Here is a 21,211-nt window from a genome sequence, read left to right as displayed (position 1 = left end):
TTTCTCTTCGTGATTTAAAAAAATTCTACAGCTTGTACAAGTAATCAAAGCCCAGGTCAGGATTGTCTGTGAACCCAAAGCCTGGACTGTCCTGCTCCTCCTACAAAATAATCTGTGGGCTGACCAGAGGTTATACAGGAGACTCAGCGGGGATAAAGTGAGAGGGGATTGCTGTGCACATCAGTCTGTAGCTGTGACAACACACCCCTGGACTGGATGAGTGTAGAAGACATTACAAACACTCTTCTGGAAACACAGGGGCGGCTCTGTGGCTGATTGAACACACAGGGGTGGGTCTGGGGACAACTGGACACATGGGGGCGGGTCTGGGGCTGGACACACTGGGGTCCATTGGAAACTCTGCCTGTGAAGCACTGGAAGAGATGAATAAATTGCTCTAGAGATAAGAAGATTCCCAGCACAGCAGGGGGCAGCTTGAAGCCCCTCTGTCACCAAAGCCCCGTCACTCAACACCGGTAGATTACTGCGGAGAAGTCACCGCACCGGGGGCCGGCCAAGGACACTCAGAGCAATGAAGCAGGGTCCGAGTGACGTCTGCGGTGATATCACGAGTCATTATCACGACGGAGGCGGCACCTAGCTGACTGAGCCCCGCTGCAGGGACTGTGTCCTGTGAAACCCGAGTTAAAGACGTTCCCTACGTGGCTGAATCAGAATCTCACTTGTCCATCTCCCAGAACAACCGCTCCTGTCCTCCTCTCCTCACCCCGCTCCCCCCAGTCCGTCAGGCCCGGTTTTCCTACAGGCGTTCGATGGCGCAACACACAAAGCGGGCGAGACGTGTTTCCCTCCGCGTCTGTATTGACTCCCTGTTCCCCAGCAGCTGCCCTGCTGAACATATGAATCAATAGTCACTTAACGCTGACTACCAAACACCGGCAAACACAGGAAATTAATAATAACGATGCGACCAGATCGGCTGCAGGAATGATCAAACTCTGCATCGGCTCTGTGTCCGTGTGGCAGGATCGCCATCAGTGTCCAGTGTGGGACAGCGAGACCAGCACCACCGCCTCACTCTGCTATCGTTTGCAATCGCAACAGAGGAACTACGATGACATCATCCCCCACACAGAGCGTCATCGACAGACAACAGAGACCGGCGATCGATATCCCCCGGTTGTGTAGCCGCGTCTGCCTGTGTGCGGCGACATGACAAAGACACACCGGCGCGCCCCCCCGGCCCAGCCTGTCCCTCGCTGCTCATTAACACACAGCATCTCTGACACAAAGCCCAGGCGGAGCCAGCAGATAACAGATCAGCGCACCCGTGCAGCGGCGGGGGGCAGGGGGCGGGGGGCGCTCTGGTGAAGCGCTCGTTCACTGCCGTTCGCTCAGTCTCATAGCAACCAGGCAGCTCGGTGAACAAAGGCAGACCGCAGGCAGAGCGGCTGCGCAGACGAGCCCCCCCACCCTCCCGCTCTCTTGCCCCGTCTCCCTCCAGGCAGGACCCCCCCAGGGCTCAATTAAGCAATAGCTGCCCAGAGGGGAGGGACCCCTTCTTAATGAGTGTGGCCCCTGGGGAGCCGTGCAGGGCCGGGCCAGGCTGACAGGCTCCTCAGAGCGAATCGGCTGGAGCGCAGCTGTCAGAGCGAAACATAACCAGGCAGTGCCGGTGAATCCACACAGCACGGTGATACGGCACCCCCCCACACCCCAGGGGGGACAGCCAGCTGAATCACGCCCCTCTCCCTCCCTAACTGTCAGCTCTCGTCTCTCTCCCCAGTGAGGCGTGGCTGCTCTACTGACGGGTGGCGGAGGGGCGTCCTGGTGTCGGGGCCACCGGCAGGCGCCTCAGAGCCCCGCGGGAGGATCTGAGCGCCGATGAATAATTCACCTCTGTGCTGCCACGGGTTCAAAGGAAAGTGTAAAAGATCAGACAGCCCTGGGGTTGTTAAAGATGAATTTCATTTCAGGATTTCGGCTGCCTCTCCGCCCGCTCTGGGCACGGTGCCCCTCTCCGCATGGTGAGGCCTCTCTCCCTGCCGACCCACCGCACGGTGCTGCCGCCATGCATATCAAGCACTTCACAGGACAGAAAGCTGAATATGTACAGGATGGGCCATTTATATAATGCACAATAAAACTGATTTTATTAAAATTAAGTACACGCATTGGACATGTGTCACACGGTAACTAAACTACCACTACACACAACACACGCCTGTCTCTGTGTCAGACACACAACCCCCGGCACGGAGGGATCCGCTACAGGGATGTCCATAAAACCATCTGTGTATCTCCTGCTGTAAGAATTCATCTGATTTAATATCAATGAGATCATGTTTTACACACTCCAGCCCCTATGGCATCTGCACTCATCTCACACACCTGAATAATATCCTGTCAGGTCAAGGTATAGCGCCACAAACCGCTCCACACAACACACACATGACGCAGGCTCACAACACACGGGACTCGTCTCACAGCGCAGGCCAGCCTGTAGGTGGGGTCCGTGTGTGTGTGTACATGTCAGGGACAGCCTGAAGAAGACAGGCTTACATCTGCATCCTGAACAATAACCAGACGCACACTGCACGGCTACAGAGGAGACTCGTTGTTATTGTCCAGCCCAGCGCTACACAAACCAGGAAGAGGCGCACAGCCCAGCGCTGCCCCCCACACTGCTCACGCCAAAGCAAGATCCATTCATTACAGTTCCTGACAGGTAACCCCCCTATTGTAATCAGACAAAAGAGAAAAGAAAACCTAAAGTGCAGGTTTCAGGATTACGATGACAGTATTCTTTGCTCCCTCCGGGGAAAATCCTGCCACGCTTTATGAGTCCCAGAAAAATGTACACAGCAGCCAAACACTGTGCGTCCGTCTATGCAGACCTCCGCACACGGGTGCCACGGCCACACTGCGACCCGATGACCCAAGCAGCCCGTTCTGAGACCCTGAGACCCCAAATAGAGGTGGACAGTAGCAGAGTCACCGAACTCGGCGTCCCCGGCTGGAGCAGGAGGCGTCGGCAGCCTTACCTGAGTGGACGGGCCCGAGACCATGGTGCTCATGTGTCGTCAGTTCACACGCACCGCAGGGGAGAAGCTGTGCGTCCTGCTGGCCGGCGCGCTGGGCTGTGGATTAGTGCGCTGTCCGGGAGGTATTAAGCATGCCTCTCCTGTGAAGAGCCACTCTTAAATCAGGGATTAGTGGACAGGAATAGGGAGGGAGGCCGCCTTCAGAGCTGACCTAGAATCCAGGCAGGACGTCCGTCTCCGCGAACACAGAGCCGCCCAGCGCCGAAGACGCGCGCTGCACCGGCCTGAGCGGCTGGGACTCCCGCCGACAGCCACACACACGGGTTCACTGTACACAGGCTCCAATTGTGCTGCCACCTGACAATCCCCCGGCAATCTCAGTGTGAGCGTAAGGAGTCCCTCCGGATCATCCTGAGCATGAGATGGGTTTAAATACTGCAGTCGTTACTCCTGTTACCTTCCTTCTGTGCCTTAATATTGAAAACCTCACAGCAGCCATTTAGGTTTACAATTTCCTTCTTTTTGCTCCTAATTTTTTACGAAACCTTTTTAAAGGGAACAACAGGACGCACTGCTGGTACCAGCCCAGAGGGACGGAGATGACCAATTATTGTGTTCTGCGAGTCGCTGCTCTGCGCTGGTGTGTCCTGACATGGATTCGCTGAACTTTTTTCCAAAGCCTGTCTTTCTTCAGCCTGGTGAGCTCTTTATTCAAGTGTTGTGAGACGTCCCTGTGCCTTCAGCACTAAAGGACTGGATTCCTGGGTTCAGTGAGGCTAAAGCCCCGCGCCGTACGCACCGCTTCCCCTGAGTGGTGTCATCTCTGCTGTGGGCTCGAAGAACTCTCCCGCTTGAAATAAACACTACATTACATACTGGGCTTTTTAAGGAACAGTGTAGGGCAGTGAGTTACTTTGTGACTAATCCTCCCTGGCGCGTCGGTCACTTCCTAACCGTCTCCACGGTTGGCAGTGACCCCTGAACCACTGTAAGGGCCAAGAGACACAGATATGGAAGGCATATTTAAATACTTTGCCTTTGTCCAGATTACAGCTATGTCCTCCTGCTAATCATTGCCGTGTGAGACGTAAGTCACATTGCCTGCCGTCTGTCCGCTGGGTTTCTGTGCAGCTCGGTCACCTGCACCTCTGGTATTGTGCCACCGGGCACCACCACACCGCTCTGGAGCATGGGAGGAGCAGTGCAAATGTGGACATATACCATGGACACACAAGTCCTTCACAGTGACACCCGTTCCCTAGCACAGGGCAGAGACAAGAAGCACAGTGCACCCAGACCAACACAGACCCAAATAATAATAATACACAATATAAGGGAGGACTGCAGTGGAGTTCGACTGCTAATCAAACTCTCCTGCTTGTGGGATGGTCAGTTAGTAAAAGCACGTCAGTCCTGACTTTCCAGAAAGCTATTGTAGCTCCATTAGCCGCTCTGGACTGGAGCAGCGAGGCCGAGTTCCCAACTGCATCCAACCCAGGCAGAGCGCTGGCTGTCAGAGAGTGAGCGCTGTGTCTCTAATAAGCTCCAACAAAACACAGGCAGCGAACGCGCATCCCTGTGAACCGCGGTACGGACCGCAGAGCCCCGTGCCGTCCGTCCTCCTGTCGGGAGTCAGCCAGCAGGGCCTCCGCATTGAGAGACCGGAAAATATTTTTTTACACTCCGGTTTCAGAGAGGAAGGCTGGAGTCTTACAGACGCTGCCACTCGGCCCAGAGACGGCAGAACATCATCCCGGCACCGTTACTGCTCAAATACACACAGTTCATGTCACAAGCCGTCTTCCTTCAGGACTCACAGACAAATTGAGTCTGCAGCCGAAAAGAAGAATTCAGATTGAGAATTCCACTGATCTGTGTGAGTCTGAAAGTCAGCGAGTCAGGAGACTGCAAACATCCATCAGTCCTCCCCTGACAGCAGCCAGCAATCAGCCCGGTGGGAACCCTGACTGATCCCCGACCCGTCCTGCACACCTGCCTCCCTGTAACACCATCACACTAATGAGACCAGCTCCCAGAATAGGTCACTGGATCTGAACAAGGTTTCAGTTGGACCCTGTCTGGACGCTGCTGCCACACCGAGGTCTCCACACAGGAGGGGAGGCTGCAGGGGAACCAGGATTCCTGGCTCTGCTGTCTGACACATCGAGCACTCAATTCACGAATTACATTTTTTGATGTGCCGAACCGCTGACTCTGCCAGCTGCGCTGCTTTCCCCGTACCAACACATCGCCTCTGCCCATCGATCACCTGGACTCCATTTCTTATCTTCCACAGGTTGACTGAACACTCCAACAGCATTCAGCTGTCAATGTCCCGACACCGACACAGCACCGGCGTTGATATACCACAATTACATGTCTACAGCCGGTCAGTTACAAACCCTGCAAACGTACTCTCTCTCTCTCTCTCTCTCTCTCTCTCTCTCATAACAAAGGGGGCGGCCAGCGAGGCTTGAAGACCCCCTAGCCCCTCTAAACTCAAGAGCCAGTCAGGTCTCCTCCTCTGGGCTCCAGAGCGCGACCTAACCCTGAACTCCCAAACCGCTCCACCGGGCCCCGATGAACCCACCGCCCTGAGAGCCCTGACCTTTCCACGACTCTGTGACGCCTGTCTACCAACACCACTGCGGTGACGTAAATGTCCTCAGAACGCAAAACAAGTCCCTCCTCCTGCGAAAGGTTATCTGCGCTGGCATTTTAAAACCATTTAGGAGGAGAGAAAGCAACATCAATACATCGGTCCAGGACGACCTGGCGTTCACATCTCCCGACAGCCTCCCCCGCCCAGCCGTCACACTTTAATGGCCGTCACAGCCCTGCCTGGGAAGAATGATGTATGTGCCCTTTGGGGAGAGGGGGTATTATTCACAGACGAGCGGCGCAGCTCCTGGGAGCCTCAGAGCCTCATTAAGGGCCTTCATCGCCCAGCTGTATATCTTCCTGGAGTTGAAGCCTTACAGGGGGCACAACTGAGCGTCTGTGTGATGGAGAGGAAGAGACGAGGGCTCCTTCTTCACCCTCTTTACACCAAACAGGAGCCATCGAAGAGCTCATTACAGAATCAACTGCACCTCAAGCAGCACTTTTTCATTTTGAATGATGAACCTTTCTGCTGGAAGGGGGTTGACAATCAGCTGAGATGACAACAGGAAACATGTCCATCCGCTACCCGCTCACGCTGAAAAGTTAACCCCCTCCTTCTGTCCTCCCCTCCTTCAAGAAACTCTTCCTAAAAGCCCCCTCCCTTGAAATAAGAGCTGAAGTAACTGCCTGCGATGCTGATGTCCAGCCTGTGAGAGTATTGCCTGCAACAATACGTTAAAAATACAGTCTCGGATCCCCGCCCCAGCAGCACGGTATTGACAGCGCTGTGACTCCCGTTCACCGTTAACTTAAGTGCAGAATCGTGTCGGCGAACTGAGCCAGCCAACCAACCCCCCACCCCCCCGTGAAGCTGCACTGGAGCACTGAGGTGGAACACGGAGAGGGAAACAGCACCGAGCAGATACACCCGTGTGGTACCGCCTGCCACACACAGCCCTGCCCCGGTAATGCCAGCGGCTCAGGGGCCGAGGTTACACAGCCACAACGAAACGCAAAATGAAGGGCACAGCAACGCAGGCTCACTGAACCGTCAGCCTTGGTCTGGTGCACAGCCCAGGGCCCGGCACAGACGATCTCGCAGAACTAAATCCTTGTGGGGATATTTATTCTGGGCAGGTGCTCGTTTTAATATTGCAGGGCGGCGATGATCTCATCCACAGCATCTTGGAGCAGAAGTCCCGACTGTCTGCAGACAAAAGAAGCTCACGTCTCCACATTAGTGCCGCCCCAATTTCACCCTCCAGATGAAGGAGAGAGAAAGTGCTACACCTCCATCTTGGCCTCTCTGACCGCCGTCACTGTGAGCAGGACGGGCCACTCAATACCGAAGAGCATGAGATACAGGCGCTCGAACCGCCGCCAGGCCCGAGCCTCATCAGCCCACCGCGCCCGTCTCTCTGTCTGGCAGGCCGAGGCAGGCAGCGCTTCTGTCGCCTCCTCTGCAGTGAGGCTCTGTGACCTGTGTGTCCCACAAAGAGCCGAGAAATGGGATTACGGGAAACAAAGGAGACCCCGGCATGACCAAAATAAATAAACTATTTTTTTAAAAGACCAGCGGCAGCTAGACAAGGAGATTACAGCTCACTGTGCCACCAGCCCCCAAACTACACTTTCACGCCCGTTTTCCATCAATAAGCAAAGCCGGGGCGCGAGTCTGTTTTGTTTGGTTTTTGTCTATTTTGTGTAGAGCCGCCCTGTGCATAATAAAGCTCTGCCTGTTCTCCGAGCCCCGACTTACTGAGCCCCAGCATCGTGCCCAACTCCACATGGGGTTAGATGTAGAAATATATATGTTTATTTCTCCAGTGTGACTGTGTCTAATCTCCAGGAAGCCCCAGACTCGGGCCCGGCTCCGAGGCCTCCGCCCACCACAGAGCTCTGCTCAGGGAAGCGACACAGATCGGCCCTGACAAGCTCTCGGGTCCCTCCTGGCCCAGCGCCGCTCGGTGGGTCAGCGGCACACTTTCAGAAAGTGACGTCCGTCTCTGGGACTAAGACAGTGAAGCTATTCCTCGCTCTCACACTCAGGCCCTTGTGACAAACCCTTATGCTCCTCTGACACTGGCTCGTACCCCCCCAGTCCAGGGGTGTGACACCACCGTCTGTGTTGACCTTCCACTATGAAGGTTTGAGCTCAAGATGCAACACTTATTAAAACCAACAATAATAACACAGTAGACAAGACAATTCCATAATGACAGAAGACAAAACGAAGGGAGTTTCATCTGCCTCTTCCTCGGCCAGATGGCTCATTCCTCTAACCGGGATCAGGCCGCGCTTCTCGCTGCAGTCCACTCTCACGGTGGGGGCGGCCTGGGGGTCTGGCCTGTCATTAGGGGGCTATCACCCATCACAGGATGTGCCGTGGCTTTAATTCTCTCCTCCTCATCCACAGCCCCACACTCCCCCAGTGGAAGCAGACTGTATCTTGGGGCAGTTGGGCAAATCAAAGCTCTTGACCTCGCTGCGAATCGCTTGTCCCCAATCGTGTTGTGATTTATAAGTCGTAGAGGGTGCCCTCACCCTTGGCGGGGAGCAGCTCTGTGCTTCGCGACTCACTGAGGGGTCTGAGATGTGATTGGGTCTCGGCCTGCGTGCGATTCTCAGATCCAGTCAATGATTCTCTACCTTAATAACCAGGCCTTTAGTTTGAGGGGTGCGTGTTTCATAGCCGCGTCACTTCAGTTCCCCTGCTGCCCCGGCACCGCGGGCCGGAGCCCCAGTGATTCTAATACACAGTGTCACACAGGGTTGCCTGGAATGGGAAATATTCTATATTCACTCATCCATAAAGGTAACAAACTGAGCATTGGCACTTCTGAACAACACGGCACAGAAATACCAAGGGGTCACATGCATTAGTGTGTGATACTGTGTACACACAGAGAAACTCACTCAGCGGTTACAGTGATGGATGGGGGGGTATTTGTGGCCAGACAATAAATTGAAGAGTTTAAAGGCAGGCTGACACAGCTGTCCCGGCAGATACAGAGTCAGACTGTTTCTGGCACTTTTTATAATACTGGTGCTGGCAGAGAAACAGCAGTGATGTTGTGTTGAAAGTAACGCAAGTGTGTTTCAGTGGGTTCACAGTCTCCCAATCTGCCATTGTAACAGAATAAATACAGAGTCAGCTTCATGAGCGATCAACTCATGGCTCAGACCATTTACTAAAATAACACGTTTATTCCAGAGAGCTGCTCGTTTAACCGACAAATTCATTACAATAATGTGTTTCTGCTGAACTATTGTCTCACAGTAAACAGTGAAGGAAACTCAAGATCTAATAAAGGGGACGTCCCAGTGCCGTACGAGAATTTATGGTGGCCCCCCCGCAAGATCGGAGCACTATTTCACCCGATTGCACTGCACAGCACACTCCCACAACCACACACACACATGCTCACACACTCTGACACACTCTCACACTGACACCCTCGCTCTCACTCACTCCCGGCACAAACCCCTGCTGTTCTTTTGTCCTCCTCCATCTGCGGCCCTGCTCTCTATCACTCCATCACCCCGCTGCTCAGCCAGCCGCTCTGCCCCTGCCTCCACCGCCTCACAACAACAATCTACACACACGTTCTGAATAAATGATCAATGTTTATGTTCCCGTATCGTGCTGGAGAGGGTTTCTGTTCTGAGAGGAATGCTGGTCTAATAGTATGCACTGATCACTGGCAGCCAGGGCTGAGGCCACGCCCGCAGAGCCGGACTGAGACGCAGGGACAAGACATAAAGTGAAGGAGCCGGGCCTGCCGACGTCCCCGGGGAGAAACACAGCTGGACCAGGTCTGAGGAGCGAACCGGGACAGGGACACAGTGTGTGACATGACAATCGATCGCTCAGGGCATGGTTACAGTGATATCTTTATATGCGTGCCTATAAATATATGTAACGATGCCTGTATTGGGTTGTTGTCTTTAATGCTGAAGTGACACAGTTTGCAGTCGAGCTCATTCATTTCAGCAGCTGCACTGACGGCTCCCCCACAGTTGCTCCCTTCTGGGGGTGTTTAATTGGCAGGTAAAGATGCTGCAGCACCTGCGCCATCGCTGCAGCTTCAGCTCCTAAACTGGGCAAAACAATCCCAACTGCCAAGATGCACCACAAACCCCAGAACCAGCACTGGACCGGGCATCTCGTTCACAGGTACTTTCTATTACACACGTCTGTGTGCTTTGCAAGCGCCAATTAAGCACTCAGTCATTATTTGAGGGTATAAAAAAGAATCCCCTCTACTTCTCTGAGATGCTTGAACTCAAATCAGAGCAGCGGCAGCTCTATCTACCCAAATATCTCTTACACTTCATGTCTGCTGTATGTTCCCCGCGGTGTGCAGAGCCTGCCTGTCGATACGATGTATCGAGTGTGAGCAGGCAGCGTTCCACAGGTCGCACTGCCATGGCAACCACGCTCGGCGCGGCGCGGCACGGTGGGGGGGGCGCACACATGTACGGTAGCATGACACGCGATATTTAACACAGACAGAAGACAAAAAATCACTCAGAATAAAAACTGGAATCAAATCTGGATGCTCCTGAAGTCCGAGCGGTCGTGAGGCTGGCACAGGACTTCCTCGGAGGAGGAGGATGATGATGAGGCAGAAGCTGATAGCGCTTCTGTCTCCACGGATATCGATGCACTAATGGATGCACATTAATAATGCAGACAGGAGGGGCTGCTGGAGAGACGCCTGCCTGCCTGCAGCTCCCGGGGCGTCTTCATTAGCAGTTACATAAACTCAGCACGCTGGGCTGCACAGCGTTGCTCTGCTCAGCATTACAGAGCAAGACTGTGGAGGCGAGACCCCGGAGCAGAGCCGCGCCGGTCCGATACGAACCCCGCGGCCCGCTGGACCCTCACAGGTGCCGAGTGCTTGGGCTGCTGCACAACCAGCTCTTACGCAATACACAATAATGTGGTCACAATGCTTACATAATCTACCACAAAACCAGCCTGAACATCTGCACAGATGTGCGATGAAGACTGCTCTGTCTGCCTGCTGTGCTGTGCTGTGCTATACTGTGCTGTGCTGTACTATGCTCTCTCCACCAGCTGTGCCCAGCACCGCCTCACCAGCCCTGGCTTTGTGTCTGTCCTGCCATCAGACTGATTGGGAGGGAAGCTCTGCTCTCGGTGAGCCAGACTGCCTCCGGCACAGGGAGCCACAGCAGAGGGCTTTCTCAGAGACACGCCCTGGGCCAGACAAAGAGACGCAGTCACAACATACAGAGCTGAATGAATGAATGAATGAATGAATGAATGAACAAACAAATAAAGCAGTGATCTCTTATTCTTACAAGTAGTAGAGTATTATTATTCAGGGAACCCGATACACAAGCACACACAGGAAGCCGTGTGGGCCGCTGTGTTGCTGGCTCACTGGTCATTTGGTCCCAATAGCGTCTCCAGCTCCACTATATATTCCACGGCTCAGCTCTGCATGCGCTGGGATGTCCAACAAAACCTTCCATCATGGCTCTCAATCAAACATGCTAACAAGCCCACAAGAGAAAGTGGTCGAGGGCCAGAGCTGACACTGAGCCCAGTTCCAGCCCTCTGAGCGCCGCGCTCGGGCCACCATGAATAGCCCAGAGGCGGAGGGATTTCCTCACCAAGACTCGAGGACAATCAGCGCTGATAGAACTGGCGGCCAAAGTGTTTAATAATGACATGAACAAATCTGGCCACAGAAGACGTCTGATCGAAATCTCCTGCTCCTTCTCTTAATACCGAGCCCCTTATCTGTGTAGCTGCTGCGTTTGTGTTTTCATCTGTAATTAACACGCACCTCCATGAATATTTTATCAGCAGATGTTCACTCTTTTCCTCCCCCAGCTGCTGCCGAGTCCCGCTCTGACTTCAGCACCTCCTGCGATGCTCAGATACAGAAGCGCACCTCATGCCCCCCGACTGATGAAAAATGCATCTAATAAGGGAAGCGTTTGCGCCAGGACACCGCTCAGGTGGTAAACGCTGAGTCCCAGCGCGTGGCAGGCTTTCCTCACAATGGTATCACACACACATACAGTATCAACACATGCGTAAAATGCAGAGCGCTGGTTTGGTCTGGGAGAGAACCTGCTTTATGAGACCTGAATGGTTCAGTAAGATCCAGGACATTACATGTGGACCGATTATGTCTGGAGTTGTTCCCTCAGCCCCTCCTGTCAGGTCAGGGCACAGGGGCTCAGGGTAACGCACTGCACAGACCACTGCACCCCAGGTAACGCATTGTTAGGAGGAGTGTGCAGGCTGGCTCAGTGCAGGGGGCCACAGCTCACAGTCGAGGGGCCACGCCCAGAGTGCTCAGGCATCGCTGCTCTATTGTTTTCTCCCTGTGGCCGGTGTTTTAAACAGACCCCCCCCCTCGACTGACACACAGAAGAGAAGGACAGAGGTCTCCTTATGTGCTGAGCTTCGCTGCACTTTTATGCCCCTTGTAATGCACCACATTAAGGGCCAGACAATAAGAGGCAGCTTTTCCAAGCCTATTGATCAGGGCTTTAGTGCCAAAGGCTGCTCTTTAGAGAGATGGGCAGGGGAATAATATCTCTGTGCTCCTGATTCACTGTTCCAGTTCATCCCAGAGGTGCTCTATCTACAAGACTAAGGTCTGGACTGAAATGTCCTCCACACTGCCTGTGTCACACTGTACACAGTATCACTGGATCCTGAAAATGTCTGAATCACGGATAACAACAGAGGAGGTCTACTGACACACTCTGCTGTGGCTCTCGGATTACACTGGTGCTGATGCGGTGCGGCTTCATTAGCCGGGTGAAATCTAAACCGCGAGTGGCGAAGGAGAGGAAGTCAACGACACCGGCGGCCCCCAGAGCACCACAGACACCCCCCACACCGCAGCATTGCAGTCAGAAGGCCTGCAGTTTGATGAGACAGTTTTTAATAACTGTTATTAACAGCCGAGCACTAATAGGCTAATTCCCACTTGCCATTTCCCTGTGTGCTTGTAGTTCCAATAAACCAAACAATCAATTTTATTTGTGCACCGATCCATGTCACAGTGACAGCACCATGGCACCGGGCCGGGCCTCACAGGGCCACACTGCACTTTACTGGCACTTTACAGCACAGCATTCAGACACACAAACTTCACATACACACAGATACACAGTACATGAATAGAAACAATGTATTTCAGCCATTAAACCACAGATCAAAGCTCATTCTATCCTTGTTCTAGAATGCAAAGATGACACTTCTCAAAGATCCAAGGAAAGGGGGGCAGAGATGCTCCTCACACCTCAGCGCCAGCAGAGAGGAAACAGGTGAAGGGAGAAGACAGGGGTACCAGGAGGCTGTGGTTTAGACGTGAACGAGGCGAGGGCAGGGGCTGTGCTGCACACAGCACCCTTACAATCACAACCCTTCCACAACTGTATACATATGTATATATAAAAAACACAACGAGTATCAGCCAATAACAGAGCACAAGCCACCGTGTGTCCACACCCCTTTCTCAGACTGTAAACATCCCACCATCTTTCTAGAAGTGTGCCAGGCGCTCGAAGCTGCCTCCGCTCCCAGTGACACACTTCTCTTCAGCACCGATCCGGGGAAACCGAGTCGAGCGTCCCTCCGAAACCAGGCTGCCGAGCAGCACGGGGACGGAGCCCTGCGGTGCGGGGGGGTGCAGATTTTCTTGCCTAACGAAGCCAGATGTGATGAAGGCACACGTTAATTATTTAGACCACCTTCCTTCTGCTTCTCGAATCTTTAACTCTGTGTCTTCCTTTCCTCTCTCTATACGTGCTCATCATCACACCAGACAGAACACTAACAAGCGGCGCTAACGATGGAGCACTGATTGTGTGGCAACACATTTGTTTTTCCACAAGTGCTTCTTCAAAGTGAGAGAGAAGCAGATTCACGGTTGTGTGTCAGCGCTTGCCTACATTCCCCCTGTCAGCAAGAGAGGGGAAACCGCCCCCCACTTACAAAACCTACTCAACACTACATGCATAGCTGTGAAGCAGATGCTAATAATAGACCATAGTTATGTGGCCATTTTCCAAAGAAGAACAACCCCTTTCAACAAGGAGCACAGTGGGGGTGCACTCTCACTGACTGATGGGCGCAATCCTGGGCAGGTACCTAGCAACTTGCAACACCTAAAAACAATTATAATGATAATAATGAATATCCAATTAAAAATACAAGGACAGCGACAGCAGCAAAGCCAGCCAGGCGAGTGGGAAGGGGGTCCACAGTGAAAGACAGAGAAAAGACACGCACAAACACAGAGCAAACGCAGATCGCAGTTCCTCCAGTGACAGCTCCCAGCGGGGCAACAACAATACCAGAGAGCAACAACAGCAGCGCTGGATTGAGAGCCAGCCTCCAGCCCTCCTCCAGCCCCTCACAACACACGCACTTTAACTTTCCTGCCCAACGGCCGGACCGGGGCTCGGCTCGGCTCGGCGCCGTGGGCCGGAGCTGCCGAGGAGCCGCCCTGCCACCCCCGCCTGGTTCTCCCACTGACAGGCATGACCAGAGCATCGCTACTTCACTGCCTTTTCCCAAGTCAAAGAGATAAAGAAGAAAACCGAGAGAAAAAACAAGTCCGGCAATCTTTTACCTTCTTGGGCCGTTTCCGCCTCTGACCGATGCCGTTCTGCCGCTCCGTGCCCTCGCCCCGGGGTGCCGCCTCCTCATTCATGTCGAAAAGTGTCTCGTCAAAGTGTTCAGCAGGTTTACACCAGCGCACGGCTCTGCCATTAAAACCCTCCCGTTCGCACAGTCCACACTGACTCTAGCATCGAGTGGAGCCCAGCGAGAGAGCGAGAGAGGGAGAGCGAGAGAGAGAGAGAGAGAGAGAGAGAGAGAGAGGGAGGGAGGGGGTGGGGGGGAGGGAGCGAGCGAGGGAAAGCACAATGGTGTTGCCATGGCAGCAGCTGCCACCACTGAATGCGTTACTAAACTTGATTTAGCCAATCGGCACCGGTGCTCCGGGCAGCTCACAGGCCCCGGGGTCGGGCGGATCAATAGGACTCGGCCAGTCTGTACCGCGGCGCGGTGACACGAAGACCCCCACACCTCTTCCCAAACTGAGCCGACCAGTGCGGTGACAAGCCCGGCTCAGGGGCGTTGCACAGAAGGCTTTTGGGCTGTTCTTTGTGTTTCTTTTGGGTTTGGCATTCCTTCTCTTATCTTTACTCTTCATTCTCAGTTTTCTCGTTTCTTTTTTTTACAGAAATGAGCAGCAGACGGCAGATAATCCCCAGGCCTCTCCGAGCCAGCTGGTCTGATTAGCTCTTAGCCAGAAATCCACCACCATCGCAGCCCCAGGCGAGATCACAGGTGCACTGATGTTTAAAGAGCATAAAATGAATGAAAATGCGCTTCATCTTTTATACATATACATTCATACATATTCTTACAGTTACACCGATGCTCTGCAATGCTGCTCGACGGCGGGGGGGCGATTCCCAGAGACACACGACCCGGCATCAAAGCTGCCTCTGTGCCTCGGACCCACAGCCAGCTCTCGGGCTCCAGGTGTGTCCAGAGGTGTGGATCCGTCTCCATCAATGGACCAGACCTCCCCCCATCTGTGAGTTTCCACACTGGCCCTCCCCCCACTCTGAAAGAGCCACAGTTCCCCACACTGCCACTGGACCGGCCCTGAACGACCCAGCCCCCACTGCCATCCCCCAGGTAGGGAGGGTTACGGGACAGTCCTGGGAATATGACATCACAGCTGTCTCTCTCAACCGCAGCGAGCATTTGATGACCATGAGGAAGGTCTGCCGCAGTCTGCCCCACGAAGCTGCCAGAAAACTATATACCCAGAGGGTGCCGTCTGGTAAACGATGCGATTACACCAGCTAATGGGAAACGTCTCCTCTCTGCCAGTACCGGACTGGAGGCCAGCTGCTGTGATAAGGGCTTTCACTGTGAGGCAACCGGACACCGCAGGTACGAGCCGTGTAGATGCACCGACATGAGAACATGAGTTCACCAGCGAGAGCAGCCTGTCCCGCACCTCTCTCTCACACCTGGCATCGTGCTCATGGTGAGCGCTGGGCTGGACGGGCAACAGGCACAGCCTCAGGAGTAAAGCATCAAAACTCCCTCACTTTCTCTCTCTCTCTCACTCTCTCCATCTCCCTGCTCTCCATCCGTACGGCACCACCCAGTGAGTATTATAACCAACAAGATGCTGCTGCCCACCCCAATCAGCGTCTCTCCGCAATCGGCCTGCAGTCAGTTTACGAGGAACGTGCCAGAAGAGCTCGGCACCAAGAAAACACAACACCCTGGTATGGCTGAGTGACAGGCCGGACAGAATGCCGCACTGAGGCGTGACAGAGTGGACATCAGCCATGCCGTCGGGCCTGTCAGCTACCGAGGAGTCAGACAGGGACATCGGTACTGCCGGGGCGGCGTCACAAATCAAACGCCCGAGAGACAAGGCAGCCGCGTCACACACACGCACGTGTCTGTTAACGGCAGCGACACAGCGAGGTCCTGACCCGACAGCACCAGTTTTGGTTCTGACTTCAGGCGTCACAGCTTTGCCCGGACCGTCATCAGCACTTTACGGTGGCCCGCAGCAGACAGGCAGCGCTGATCAGACACTGCCCACCCACCCCGGACCGAAAGTGCGGCACCAACGAGACGGGCAGCTCAGGCAGGGAGGGAGGGGTCGGGGGGCTCTAGGGCACTGTAACTGTACATCTGGCAGGCTGCCCACCCAGGAGAGGCAAATCCCCGCCTGCAGGCAGCTGAGTCTCAATCCACACTCAGATCGGTGACAGCGATGCGTGTCGTCGTGTGTCGTGTGTTAGATGTGCTACAGTCTTACAATCTGAGAGTGACTACAGGATCGCACAAGCTGACTAGACCATCGCTGCCTCGTGGCTGAATTCAGTCTCCACATAACCTCTTCCTTCGGTTTTCCTGCCCTTTTCTAGGGATTCACACAGCTTTGCAATTCACACAGAGAAGACAAGAGCGTCAATACTGATCCTATCGACCATCTAAGAGCTTCGAAGCATCCAGCGCGTGTGTGGAGTTCAGAGGAAAATTTGCTGAAAGAGTTACGACTCGGAGGCATGTTTCAATAAGAGTCCCTTGAGATACTGTGCTCTGCAGAAAGGGTGTCGCTGACAAGCTGATCAAAGCCAGTGCTGAGGAAGTGTGGAATCAAACTGCGGGCAGGACCTGGCGCTGTGTTTGTCGTGGGTACGGCCCCAGGCAGCCCATCAGCTTGTAATGCAGACCGGGGTGGGGCAGAGTTGAAGACAGTGGCTTGGGGGGTGTTAACTCTATAGAAACTCTCAGTTCTTGTATAGTTCTACTGCCACTCAATCAGCTACACAAAGACAAGGAGAAAATAGGCAGGGGGTCAAAGTTCAAGGAGCGTATCAACCACTGGGAGCTTAACTGAGGTGCCATGAACAACACGGGTGGGATTTTCTCTCCAGAGAGGAATCGGAGGCCGGAGCCACTGTGGAAACATCTCCAGGTCTCAGCGTGGCGTCAGAGTCCGTCCCTGTGTCCGGCCTCTCCTCCAGACAAACCGCTTCTCAGAGGCAGATAAGACCGAGTCGCTCGGCTTCTCGTTTGCCACCGAGTTGGGAGTCATTACCCAGGGTGCCCCTCAGAGGTGTGGATGTGTCTGTCTGGAGAGCGTGAGTGGGGTGTGATAGTCATCGGGCGCACGCCTCCCCTGTCAGCCGGGGTTTCCCTGCCGCAGCTGGCTGGCTGTGATAAGCCTGGCAGTGACAATACAGCAATTATCCCGAGGAACAATGGCTTCTGAAGCTCCACTGAAGCCCACCGGGACGAGGCGAGGCGGGGGTCCGCCCGGCACTCAGGCACGGGGATGCCTCTCTCTGTGAAGAGATGCGTCTGTTTCTTATCCATGGGGGGTTACAGCACCAAGATGAAATATTAATAAATTATATTATAGCTACACACATGGTTTTCTTTTCCAAAAACGTGCATCGATGGAGTTACATTTACACAACTGTGTAACACTCACCAGAGCAACGAAACATCTCAGCACATTTAAAACCAAGCCTCTGAACTGTGCACTCAGAATGCGGTCGTGAGCAGCCATGTCTGAACACAGCAGTGCCCTTTGACCTCAGCTGGTCGGGGGAACAGCGCTCGTGTCACGGGACTGGAACAGCGTCAGCACCGGAGAGGACAGACCACAGACACAGAGCACTGATCACTGCACTTACACACAGGAGACATGGAAGAGAACTACAGTCTTGTAGTGAATTACAGTGTAGTGCAATGTAGTGCAATGTAGTGCAGTGTAGTGTAGTGTAGTGTAGTGTAGTGTAGTGTAGCGCAGTGTAGTGTAGTGTAGTGTAGCGCAGTGTAGTGCAGTGTAGTGTAGTGCAGTGTAGTGCAGTGTAGTGTAGCACAGTGTAGTGTAGTGTAGTGCAATGTAGTGCAATGTAGTGTGGTGCAATGTAGTGCAATGTAGTGTAGTGCAGTGTAGTGTAGTGTAGTGTAGCACAGTGTAGTGTAGCACAGTGTAGTGTAGTGTAGTGCAGTGTAGTGTAGTGCAGTGTAGTGTAGTGCAGTGCAATGTAGTGCAATGTAGTGTAGTGCAATGTAGTGCAATGTAGTGTAGTGCAGTGTAGTGTAGCACAGTGTAGTGTAGCACAGTGTTGTGTAGTGTAGTGTAGTGCAGTGTAGTGTAGCACAGTGTAGTGTAGCACAGTGTTGTGTAGTGTAGCGCAGTGTAGTGTAGTGTAGTGTAGTGTAGTGCAGTGTAGTGTAGTGCAGTGTAGTGTAGTGTAGCACAGTGTAGTGTAGCACAGTGTAGTGTAGTGTAGCGCAGTGTAGTGTAGTGTAGTGTAGCACAGTGTAGTGTAGCGCAGTGTAGTGTAGTGTAGCGCAGTGTAGTGTAGTGTAGCGCAGTGTAGTGTAGTGCAGTGTAGTGTAGTGTAGCGCAGTGTAGTGCAGTGTAGCACAGTGTAGTGTAGTACAGTGTAGTGTAGCACAGTGTAGTGTAGTGTAGTGTAGTGCAGTGTAGTGTAGTGTAGCACAGTGTAGTGTAGTGCAGTGTAGTGCAGTGTAGCACAGTGTAGTGTAGCACAGTGTAGTGTAGTGTAGTGTAGTGTAGCGCAGTGTAGTATAGTGTAGTGTAGTGTAGCACAGTGTAGTGTAGTGCAGTGTAGTGTAGTGTAGCACAGTGTAGCGCAGTGTAGTGTAGTGTAGTATAGTGCAGTGTAGTGTAGCACAGTGTAGTGTAGCGCAGTGTAGTGTAGTGTAGCGCAGTGTAGTGCAGTGTAGCGCAGTGTAGTGTAGTGTAGCACAGTGTTGTGTAGTGTAGTGCAGTGTAGTGTAGTGTAGCACAGTGTAGTGTAGTGTAGTGTAGTGTAGCACAGTGTAGTGTAGTGTAGTGTAGTATAGTGTAGTGTAGTGTAGTGCAGTGTAGTGTAGTGTAGCACAGTGTAGTGTAGTGCAGTGTAGTGTAGTGTAGTGCAGTGTAGTGTAGCACAGTGTAGTGTAGTGTAGTGTAGTGCAGTGTAGTGTAGTGTAGTGTAGCACAGTGTAGTGTAGTGCAGTGTAGTGCAGTGTAGTGTAGCACAGTGTAGTGTAGTGTAGTGTAGTGCAGTGTAGTGTAGTGTAGTGTAGCACAGTGTAGTGTAGTGCAGTGTAGTGCAGTGTAGTGTAGCACAGTGTAGTGTAGTGTAGTGTAGTGCAGTGTAGTGTAGTGTAGTGTAGCACAGTGTAGTGTAGTGCAGTGTAGTGTAGCACAGTGTAGTGTAGCACAGTGTAGCGCAGTGTAGTGTTGTGTAGTGTAGCGCAGTGTAGTGCAGTGTAGTGCAGTGTAGTGTAGTGTAGCACAGTGTAGTGCAGTGTAGCATAGTGTAGTGTAGTGCAGTGTAGTGTAGTGTAGCGCAGTGTAGTGTAGTGCAGTGTAGCACAGTGTAGTGTAGTGCAGTGTAGTGTAGTGCAGTGTAGCACAGTGTAGTGTAGTACAGTGTAGTGTAGCGCAGTGTAGCGCAGTGTAGTGTAGTGTAGCACAGTGTAGTGTAGCACAGTGTTGTGTAGTGTAGTGCAGTGTAGTGTAGTGTAGCACAGTGTAGTGTAGTGTAGTGTAGTGTAGCGCAGTGTAGTATAGTGTAGTGTAGTGTAGCACAGTGTAGTGTAGTGTAGCACAGTGTAGCACAGTGTAGTATAGTGTAGTGTAGTGTAGCACAGTGTAGTGTAGCACAGTGTAGTGTAGTGTAGTGTAGTGCAGTGTAGTGTAGCACAGTGTAGTGTAGCGTAGTGTAGTGTAGTGTAGTGTAGCACAGTGTAGTGTAGCACAGTGTAGTGTAGTGCAGTGTAGTGTAGCACAGTGTAGTGTAGTGCAGTGTAGTGTAGTGTAGCACAGTGTAGTGTAGCACAGTGTAGCACAGTGTAGCACAGTGTAGTATAGTGTAGTGTAGTGTAGCACAGTGTAGTGTAGTGTAGCACAGTGTAGTGTAGCACAGTGTAGTGTAGCGTAGTGTAGTGTAGTGCAGTGTAGTGTAGTGCAGTGTAGTGCAGTGTAGTGTAGCACAGTGTAGTGTAGTGCAGTGTAGTGTAGTGTAGTGTAGCACAGTGTAGTGTAGCACAGTGTAGTGTAGTGCAGTGTAGTGTAGTGCAGTGTAGTGTAGTGTAGCACAGTGTAGTGTAGCACAGTGTAGTGTAGTGTAGTGTAGTGTAGCACAGTGTAGTGTAGTGCAGTGTAGTGTAGTGTAGTGTAGCACAGTGTAGTGTAGTGTAGTGTAGTGTAGTGTAGTGTAGTGCAGTGTAGTTTAGTGTAGCACAGTGTAGTGTAGAGCAGTGTAGTGCAGTGTAGTGTAGCACAGTGTAGTGTAGTGTAGTGTAGTGCAGTGTAGTGTAGTGTAGTGCAGTGTAGTGTAGTGTAGTGTAGTGTAGCACAGTGTAGTGTAGCACAGTGTTGTGTAGTGTAGTGTAGTGCAGTGTAGTGTAGCACAGTGTAGTGTAGCACAGTGTTGTGTAGTGTAGCGCAGTGTAGTGTAGTGTAGTGTAGTGTAGTGCAGTGTAGTGTAGTGCAGTGTAGTGTAGTGTAGCACAGTGTAGTGTAGCACAGTGTAGTGTAGTGTAGCGCAGTGTAGTGTAGTGTAGTGTAGCACAGTGTAGTGTAGTGTAGCGCAGTGTAGTGTAGCGCAGTGTAGTGTAGTGTAGCGCAGTGTAGTGTAGTGTAGCGCAGTGTAGTGTAGTGCAGTGTAGTGTAGTGTAGCGCAGTGTAGTGCAGTGTAGCACAGTGTAGTGTAGTACAGTGTAGTGTAGCACAGTGTAGTGTAGTGTAGTGTAGTGCAGTGTAGTGTAGTGTAGCACAGTGTAGTGTAGTGCAGTGTAGTGCAGTGTAGCACAGTGTAGTGTAGCACAGTGTAGTGTAGTGTAGTGTAGTGTAGCGCAGTGTAGTATAGTGTAGTGTAGTGTAGCACAGTGTAGTGTAGTGCAGTGTAGTGTAGTGTAGCACAGTGTAGCGCAGTGTAGTGTAGTGTAGTATAGTGCAGTGTAGTGTAGCACAGTGTAGTGTAGCGCAGTGTAGTGTAGTGTAGCGCAGTGTAGTGCAGTGTAG

The 21,211-nt window shown here is 52.7% G+C and overlaps 1 protein-coding gene across 3 annotated transcripts in view; it reads right to left on the bottom strand.

Annotated features, from left to right (window-relative positions):
- Positions 1–21,211, bottom strand: part of LOC136766930 (ankyrin-3) — a 144,274-nt gene that overhangs the window by 91,459 nt on the left and 31,604 nt on the right. The window contains exon 1 of one of the 3 annotated variants that reach the window (XM_066720840.1): positions 14,240–14,418. The exons of the other annotated variants lie outside the window; for them this stretch is intronic. Within the exon in view, the coding sequence (XP_066576937.1) occupies positions 14,240–14,320 (81 nt within the window). The 5' untranslated portion in view covers positions 14,321–14,418. Of the gene's footprint in view, positions 1–14,239; positions 14,419–21,211 lie in introns of those variants that run through there. 3 annotated transcript variants of the gene reach the window in all.

The sequence above is a fragment of the Amia ocellicauda genome, chromosome 13, assembly GCF_036373705.1.
Source record: "Amia ocellicauda isolate fAmiCal2 chromosome 13, fAmiCal2.hap1, whole genome shotgun sequence".
NCBI classification, from domain to species: domain Eukaryota; kingdom Metazoa; phylum Chordata; class Actinopteri; order Amiiformes; family Amiidae; genus Amia; species Amia ocellicauda.
The sequence above is the reverse complement of the archived record's forward strand: the minus strand, read 5'-3'. Positions and strand labels throughout refer to the sequence as shown.